Source organism: Colobus angolensis, unplaced genomic scaffold (genome assembly GCF_000951035.1).
Source record: "Colobus angolensis palliatus isolate OR3802 unplaced genomic scaffold, Cang.pa_1.0 Scaffold68, whole genome shotgun sequence".
NCBI classification, from domain to species: domain Eukaryota; kingdom Metazoa; phylum Chordata; class Mammalia; order Primates; family Cercopithecidae; genus Colobus; species Colobus angolensis.
The window spans coordinates 6004619-6014084 of NW_012120487.1; the positions used below are offsets into that span (position 1 = coordinate 6004619).

General features: G+C 41.3%; 1 protein-coding gene across 1 annotated transcript in view; it reads left to right on the top strand.

Annotated features, from left to right (window-relative positions):
* The window catches only part of ZYG11A (zyg-11 family member A, cell cycle regulator), a 55599-nt gene that overhangs the window by 36897 nt on the left and 9236 nt on the right, over positions 1-9466 (top strand). Inside the window, exons 9-11 of the mRNA XM_011926375.1 lie at positions 2830-2991; positions 3073-3117; positions 6549-6778. Of these exons, the coding sequence (XP_011781765.1) occupies positions 2830-2991; positions 3073-3117; positions 6549-6778 (437 nt within the window). The remainder of the gene's footprint in view (positions 1-2829; positions 2992-3072; positions 3118-6548; positions 6779-9466) is intronic.

A 9466-nucleotide genomic window follows, 5' to 3' on the forward strand; every position in this document is an offset into this window, starting at 1 on the left:
TTTTTTTTTGATAGAGACAGGGTCTAGCCATGTCACTCAGGTTGGTCTTGAGCTCCTGGGCTTAAGCGATTCTCCTGCCACTGCTTCCCAAAGTGCTATGATTAAAGGGGTGAGCTGCTGCGCCCAGCCATAAAATATTTTTAAATTAAAGTATCTACATTGGGCTGGGTGTGGTGGCTCATGCTGTAAGCCCAGCACTTTAGGAGGCTGAGGTGGGCGGATCACGTGAAGTCAGGAGTTTGAGACCAGCCTGGCCAACATGGTGAAACCCCATCTCTACTAAAAATACAAAAACTAGTCGGGTGTGGTGGCACGAGCCTGTAATCTCAGCTACTTGGGAGGCTAAGGCAGGAGAATCCCTTGAACCCGGGAGGTGGATATTGAAGTGAGCTGAGATCATACCACTGTACTCCAGCCTTGGCAACACAGTGAGACTGTCTCAAAAAAAAGGGTATCCACATTGTTTTTTAGACACAGTGCTATTGCGCACTTAGCAGACTACATTATAGTGTAAATATAGCTTTTGTATGCAGTGGGAGAACAAATTTGTGTTATTTGTTATTTGATTGTGGTAGTCTGGAATTGAACCCACAGTCTCTCCTAGATGTGCCTGTTTATTGAGGGGGGGAAAAAAAGGATGAACCAGAAAAGGAGATTGAGAAGGAGCATCCAAAGTGCAATAGAAGCAAAACCGAGAGAGGGTGTTTTAGAATCCAAGAGGAATGTTTCAGGAAAAATTGGGCCATTATATCAAATACTACTGAGTGATGGAGTGACATGAGGACAGAGTTGACCATTGGATTTGGTGAGAGGAAGTCATTAGTGAACTTGCTTATTTCAGTGGGGTGGTAGGCCAAAACCTGATTGGAATAGGATGGAATAGCAAATGGGAAGTGAGAAATGGGTGTAACTTTTTGATATAATTTAATGAGAAGGAAAGCAGAGGTGGGGTCAGTCTTTAAAAAGATCGACTACATTAAGACATATTTTGTGCCCACGAGAAGAGTTCTAAAGAGGGAGAAGTTGATGCCACAAACAAAATAAAAGGAAACAGTTTTGGTGCTGAATCTCTGTATGTGCAGAAATTGGGTTTAGAGTAAAAGTAAAGATGTTGACTTTAGATTGGAGCAGAAGGGAAGGCAGAGTATGTTGATGCAAGTGCAAGCAGTTGGTAGCTTTTGTTAGGACGAGTGGGTGTATTTCTCAATGAAAAAGAAGATGAAGAAATCAGATGAGGGGAGTGAGAAGATGGTGATTGAAGTTTGAGGAGAGAGAAGTAGTAGTAGTCTTTGGAGAAAATTCATTAGGAAATAAAGTAGTACTGACAAATACAGTTAAGTGCTCTTTTGAAATTTATGAGCAGATGTTGAAATTGAGACCAGGTGAACTCAGTCTTTTTCAACATTAATATGTTGAATGTTGGGAGGTATGAAGTAACTGATAGTTACGTTTAACTCAAGTAGGAGTTTTGCCATATAATGTTATGGAGGAACATATCCCAGGAACATAAAGTTGCTGGGAGGGGTAACAGGACTAGTTAAGATACAGATAAAGCGAGCAGGCTAGGCACTTGTCATAGACAACGGATAAGTCTCCTCTGTGTCTTAGATTTTTCATCCGAAAAACGGGTCTCAGTTGAAAAAATGACATCTGTCATAGTAGTAACAGTGCACAGTCATTTTGAGTATCATTAAGCTAAATTGTGTGATCAAGGGCCTGGCCACTGTGATACGCTCAGGGACAGGCTCACTTCCCGAGCTCCTGGTCTTGCTCTCATTCATCTAACTAGCTGCTTAGGTGAGTGCACCCATCTCATCTGCCACTCTTTTCTTCTCCTCTTGACTTTCACAGATTTATTTTTGTGATGAAGTCTCTTGACACATTCTCAACTGATTGGGCAGAATATTTGAGGTGGTCTCATTCTTCTTGAACATACACATTCTGATTTGTTTGGTGCTTTGTTATATTTTATGTATCTTTTCATCAGCTGGTTAAAGTGAAAATTGTTTGTCTTTTTCCTCTCGCATGACAGTCTGATATTGAAAGAGACCGTAAATACTAGCTTGACTTCTTTCTTGAAATGTTGATCTCAAAAGGTACTTTGCAGTCTGTCAAAGTGAACCAGTGGCCTCTTCAAGATGTGAGATCATGTGATGGAACACTGTCCTGGTGTTCCAGCCCCACTGACCTGCTCAGTGGCTTAAAGCAGCAGACTTTCCTGCCCCAAACTTTGCCTGGCATGTGCTTCCTCCCCATCTCCCCCGAGCCCCATTCCTGCCTGTCCCCATTTCTTATTGGGCTGGTTTAACCTCCTTTTCTTCTGGTCTCAGTTACATATTATTTTTGTATGGAGGCTCCCTTCTCCCATCCTTCCTAAAGCCTAAATTTTAGGCTTTTATGTGTTTCCATCAGATAATTAACCAAAATTTAAAATTCTTTTATTTAATTTAAAAAAGTCAACTTTTTTTTGTCTGACTTCTACCCCCCCACCTTTTTTTTTTCTTTGTACTTGGTTTAAAGAAGGTGTCGAGTAAGTGTTCTAAATAAAAATAATGGAATAGCTAATAATGTACTTGATTATTAACTTAATGACCATATGCCAAGAACTAGACTAAGTGCTCACTAAACTTAAATTTTTTTCATTTAATCCTCACAAAAACTGTAAAAAGTAGTTGTAATTTATTTTCTAGAAAGAAAATAGATGACAAAGCTACCAAGTGGCAGAACTTGGGTTTAGAACCAAGGTTTGATGCATCTTAACATTGCTTTCTTTATACTGCAATTGATTATTCATTAGAGCATCTAACTCCCTGTCTCTTTGGTTTTTAGGAACTTCTAGCAATAGTAAAACAAAAGACTACTGAGAATTTAGATGATGTCACCCTCTTGTTTACTTTGAAAGCACTTTGGAATCTTACAGATGGGTCTCCAGCTGCCTGCAAGCACTTTATTGAAAATCAAGGATTGGAAATCTTCATCCAAGTCTTGGAGGTGGGAAGACAGGATTGAGTTTATATGTAAAGTTCTTTTCTTCATGATAAAGTAACCTGTATATATCTATTTTTTTGACAGACCTTTTCAGAGTCAGCAATACAAAGCAAAGTACTTGGTCTTTTGGTAAGGTGAATTGTTTTGAATTAATTTTAATTGCTTGAAAACAAAAGCTAACACTTATATAGTACCTACTGTATGGTAGGCACTAATGTAAGCAATTTACATGTATAAACTCATTTAATCTTTACATTAGCCCTACAGAGTAAATACCATTGTGTATCAGTTATCTATTGTTATGAACAAACTATAGCTTAGTGGCTTAAAACAGTAGCTGTTTAATTTACTTATGAATCTGTGGGTCAGTAGTTTGAGCTCAGCTCAGCTGTAAAGTTCTTCTGGTCTTTCTGGTCTCATGTGGGGTCACTTATGTAACTGCAGTCATCTGGTGGCTTGACTGGGGCTGGAGGGTCTAAGAAGGCCTGACTCTCATGTCTGACAGTTGGTGCTGCTTACCAGCTGGCAGGCTTTTTGTCCACGGGCTTCTCCACGTGGCAGTCTCAGAGGGCAGGCCCCACTGTCCAAGTGCTTTTTAAACCTCTGCTTATGTCACCTTGCTAATGTTTCATAGGACAACACAGATTATATATTTAAACCCAGATTAAAGGCAGTAAAGTCACATTGCTATGGGGAGTATATACAGGGATAGGAAAAGTTGTGTTATTTTTGTATTCTACCATACACTGTTATCCATGTTTCATAGAGAATCTGAGTCTCAGAAATGCAGTTTATCCTAATTAGAACTCAAACTCAGCTGGGCACAGTGGCTCATGCCTATAATCCCAGCACTTTGGGAGGCCAAAGTGGGTGGATCACCTGAGGTCAGGAGTTCAAGACCAGCCTGGCCAACAAGGCAAAACCCTGTCTCTACTAAAAATAAATACAAAAATTAGCTGGGCATGGTAGCACATGCCTGTAATCCCAGCTACTCGGGAGGCTGAGGCAGGAGAATCGCTTGAACCTGGGAGGTAGAGGTTGAGGTGAACCAAGATCGTGCCACTGTACTCTAGCCTGGGCAACAAGAACGAAACTCTGCTCAAAAAAAAAAAAAAAACACTCAGGCAGTCTGGCTCCAGACCCTCTGATACTAATCAGTTTACTATACTACTTTATCCAGGCAGTCCATATTTTTTAGCAATTTCTTTGTTGATACTTATATACTGCCTCTCAATCAAGATATTCTACAATTGAGACATTTCTTTGTTTCCTAAAGCTAAAGGTGAAGATTTTTCAATAAGTAATAAAGCCATATAGTAAGCACCTTCACTTTGCCATGCCGTGTGCATTGGAAAGACACAGATGCATGAAATATGTCAAGGTGATGGTGCTCATAACTTTGGGAAGGCAGTGTTAGACATGTGTACAAATAGGTGTCTGATTTACGACTGACAAGTGAGTGCTGCAAGAGAGGCACTGAGTCCATTGGGAGCCTTGGTCCTGAACTCATGGAGGGACTGTGCCCTATCTTCATGTATCTCACACATACAGGACTCACAACAAAGTAGATGTGAAAGGCCTCACAGAGAGGAATAAATGATTAATATTGGAAATCTGGAAGGTACGGAAAAGTATAAAGAAGGGACAAAGTCATTTTTGGCTAGGGAAGATTATTTATAATGTAATAAATAAGTGTAATCATTGAGGAACACTGTAAAATGGAATGGTTAGAATTTGGGGAAAAAGTAGGAAGGTGAAAAGGAATGGGAAATAATGCCAGAAAGTTGGATTGATGCCTCATATATCCTAAACAATTCTACATATCCTACTAGCTGACCTAAAAGATAGTCCACTTTTCTTTTTTTTTTTTTTGTCTCATTCTTGTCACCCAGGCTGGAGTGCAATGGCGCGATCTTGGCTCATTGCAACCTCTGCCTCCAGGGTTCAAGTGATTCTCCCACCTCAGCCTCCCGAGTAGCTGGGATTACAGGCATGCACCACCACGCCTGGCTAATTTTTGTATTTTTTTAGTAGAGAGAGGGTTTCACTATCTCTACTAAAAGAGAGGCCAGGATGGTCTCAATCTCTTGATCTCGTGATCTGCCTGCCTCAGCCTCCCAAAGTGCTGGGATTATAGGTGTGACCCACCACACCCAGCCCACTTTCTTTCTTTCTTTTTTTTTTTTTTTTTTGAGAGATCCAGAATGTGAGGATTTATAAGAAAAATCTTGGGACTCATCTGTGGTGCCCCTGTCAGTTGTGCTAAGAATGTCTTGTTAGGGGGTAACATGATAGACTTAACACTGAAATCATGCATTGATGAGGGATATAGCTGGTCTTGGGAAAAACAGGCGTGGGGGGACATCTCGATATCTGCTTCAATCTTTAGTGTCCTATGTGCCTCAATATAGTAGTGTCTAGGGTGTGCTTTCCTGAGTGGTTCATCAGAAGCAGCAGTTAACACTAACACAAACTGCTGTGTTTACTTTGACTGTTTTACCTCATTAAACCTTTGGTTTTTCATTTTTGTAGACAGATTCTCCCAGTGATTCCAGCCTCCTGAGACTGACATCCCCTACCCTTGAGTGTGGGCAGGACCTGTTTCTTGATTCTGGCCAAGGGAATATGGCAGAGATGATAAGATATCACTCCCATGATTATGTTGCTATATACTTATATATATGTAATCTGTCCTGCTAGCAGGCCCACTGTAGGGACTCTTTCTCTGTGGCCCTGACGGAGCAAACAGTCATGAAGTAAGTGGTTGGAGGAGGGAGGAGCCCACAGTTTAAGGAACTTGGGGCAGCTTCTAGGAGCTAGAAACTGAATCACTCAGTCCTGCAGCCACCGGAAATGAATTCTGCCAGCAGTCTGAGTGAGGCTGGCAGTAAATTCTCCCCCAGTGGAGCCTCCAGGTGAAAATGCAGCCCAGCCAGCACTTTGATTGCAGCCCTGTGAGATCTCAGAGAAGAGGGTCTAGCTAAGTCATGCCGAGACGCCTGCCCCACAGAAACCAGGGAATCATAAATGCATATTGTTTTACGCCACTAAGTGTGTGGTAATTTGTTACACAGCATAGAAAATTAGTGTAACATATAAAATAAAGAAAATACTGCCTGACTTTCATTGTTATTATTAAGAGATAACGTAACCTTGAGCAGACCTTCAGTAATGTTAAGTATTTGAGTTAGGCCTTGATTTGTACTCTAGTTCATCCAGTTATTAGCAGTGTGAACTTGACAAGTTTGTCATGCTTAGTGTCACGTTTCTTTGTAGTAGTATTTTAAAGATTAAATGAGATAAAGTAGATAAAAAGACAATTTTATTTATCTAGTACTGTGCCTGGCACTTAGTAAGTACCTATTTAGTGACTGTTGTTAATGATCATCCTCATCAAGGGAGTTGGATTGTGGGCTTTAGGCTTGCTTGAGGCGGAGGTGGGTATAGGAGTAAGTGTTCTGAATGTATCTGACCTGAGAAGCAGGAAAGTGAAAAAAGTCAATTCCTGATTCTCCCCTCCCTTCTCGTCTCTGGGGTTCTCTGCTCCACCTGACCTGTAGAACAACATAGCAGAAATCAGAGAGCTCTCTTCCAAGCTGGTGACCGAAGATGCGCTGAAGCATATCAACAGTTTACTCTGTAGCAGGGAAATGGAAGTCAGCTATTTTGCTGCAGGTATCATAGCCCACCTGACATCTGACAGACAACTTTGGATATCCCGTGACTTCCAGAGGCGTGCTCTTCTCCAAGATCTGGTACAGGACCCACATTCTTCTTTACAAAATCCAGAGTAATCTCTAATTACAGAAAATGTAGTTTTCTAAATAATAATAATATGATTATAGAAAGTGGGAAAAATAGGCCAGGCGCGGTGGCTCATGCCTGTGATCCCAGCACTTTGGGAGGCCGAGGCAGGCAGATTACAATGTCAGGAGATGGAGACCATCCTGGCTAACACAGTGAAACCCCGTCTCTACTAAAAATACAAAAAATTAGCCGGGCGTGGTGGCGGGTGCCTGTAGTCCCAGCTACTCGGTAGGCTGAGGCAGGAGAATGGCGTGAACCCGGGAGGTGGAGGTTGCAGTGAGCCGAGATTGTGCCACTGCACTCCAGGCTGGGCAACAGAGCGAGACTCCGTCTCAAAAAAAAAAAAAATGGGAAAAATATAGAAAAACTTATTACTAACCCATATCTTTCCACCCAAAACTATCTCTGTTAACATTTTGTTGCATATGACTTATTTCGGTCCTCTTTCCCATCAGCTTTTTTAAAAAATTATTTATTTTGTTGGTTTTTATTTTATTTTTGAGACAGGGTCTGTCTCCCAGGGTGGAGCACAGTGGCACAATTCATAGCTCACTGCAGCCTCAACCTCCGAGGCTTAGGCAGTCCTCCCACCTCAACCTCCCAAGTAGCTGGGACTATAGGTGTGTGCCACCACAGCCAGCTAATTTTTGTATTTTTTGTAGATGGGGTTTTGCCATGTTGGTCAGGCTGTTCTCAAATTCCTGAGCTCAAGCAATCTGCCTACCTCGGCCTCCCAAAGTGCTGGGAATACAGGCATGAGCCATTGCGCCCAGCCAACTTCCTTAATTCTAAATAACATATTATGCTGCTGTTTTTGACTTCATCGCTTTAGGAATCTATCAATTCATTTTCCCACTTTGGGAAACTAAGATTCTTTTTCTTACTGTTTCTATGCACAGCCTTTCTAAGTGTATACTCAAGGTATAAATCTTCATACATATTCTGTACACTTCACCTACTCAGGATTTTCTTTCCCAGAGCCTTTGCGTTCCTCCCATGTGGTCTGCTTATTTTGTATACCGTATATGGTGAATTGCTGTCATCCTCAGATATTCCTTTACTGTCATCCTCGGGGACCCCCTTTGCCTCTCTCGTGTTGGATTCCATGTTTCCTGGCTTATGTGCCTCCTTGTATCTTGGTTTACTCCCACCTTTTGTTGGATCATATTCTCCAGTAGCTTCCTAAGAAGAGAGTCATGAAAATGAGACCATACCTGTTTAAAAAGGCCTTTATTTTACCCTCACATTTAATTGATCAAATGGCTGGGTATACAATTCTAGCTTTGAAATATTTTTCCTTCAGAATTTAAAAATGTTTGCTCCATTGTCTTTTACTTGTCAGGATCACTGTTGAGAACTCCTGTGCAATTTTTTTTTAAGCTTTAAGATTTTTGCCCTTTGTCCTCAGTGTTCAGAAATCACAATGGCTTGCCTTGTGGGGTTTTTTTGATTTTTTTGTTTTTTTTTGTTAATTTTTTAAATTTTTTGTGGGTTTATTTTCATATATTGTGTTGGGTACTTATCAGTCAGGAAGCTCATTTCCTCCCTGGGACATTTCTTTAATCATTTTTTTCTGGAATGTTGGCCTTCCCAGACTCATCTTTTCATATCTATCTCATTTATCTTTTTTGTTCTGAATCCTCTTCTAAAAATATAATATCCTGTTTTTGTTTCATAGTTCCTATATCTATTTTTCTCTTATCTCTTTCAACATAATAATAATAATTTAAAATTTTATTTTATTTTTTGAGACAGACTCTGACTCTGTTGTCCAGGTTGGAGTGCAGTGGCACAATCTCAGCTCACTACAACCTCTGCCTCCTGGGTTCAAGTGATTCTCCTACCGCAGCCTCCCAAGTAGCTGGGATTACAGGTGTGGTAATGCACACTTGTAAAAACACAGTAATTGTTGTGTTTTTAGTAGAGATGATTTCACCATGTTGGCCAAGCTGGTCTAGAACTGACCTCAAGTGAGCCACCTGCCTTGGCCTCCTGAAGTGCTAGGATTACAGGCGTGAGCCACCATGCCTGACCAATTTAAAAAATAGATTTTGTTTTGTCTTGTTTTGTTTTGAGATGGAGTCTTGGTCTGTTGCCCGGGCTGGAGTGCAGTGGTGTGATCTCAGCTCATTGCATCCTCCACCTCTTGGGTTCAAGTGATCCTCCCACCAGCTGTGCCACCACACCTGGCTAACTTTTTAATTTTTAGTACTGACAAGGTTTCACTATTTTGGTCAGGCTAGTTGCAAACTCCTGACCTCAAGGGATCTGCCCACCTCGGCCTCCAAAAGTGCTGGGATTACATGCAGGAGCCATCATGCCCAGCCTAATTTTTAAGTTTTCCTGTTCCTCCAAGGCTTCTGTTTCCTGCAAGTTGCTTTTTTTTATTATTTATTTTGTTCCTTTGTGTTAAGATTTTCTTAAAGTTATGGTGATCCTGAGCTGTCTGTGGGGACAGTTATGAGTGGGACTGATTGAAAACTGCAGACAGGTAGAATGTGTCTTATTCCGTCGCCCAGGCTGGAGTGCAATGGCACAATCATAGCTCACTGCCACCTCTGCCTCCTGGGTTCAAGGAATCCCTCCACCTCCCGAGTAGCTGGGGTTACAGGTGCCTGCCACCACGCCCGGCTAATTTATATATATATATGTATATATATATATATTTTTT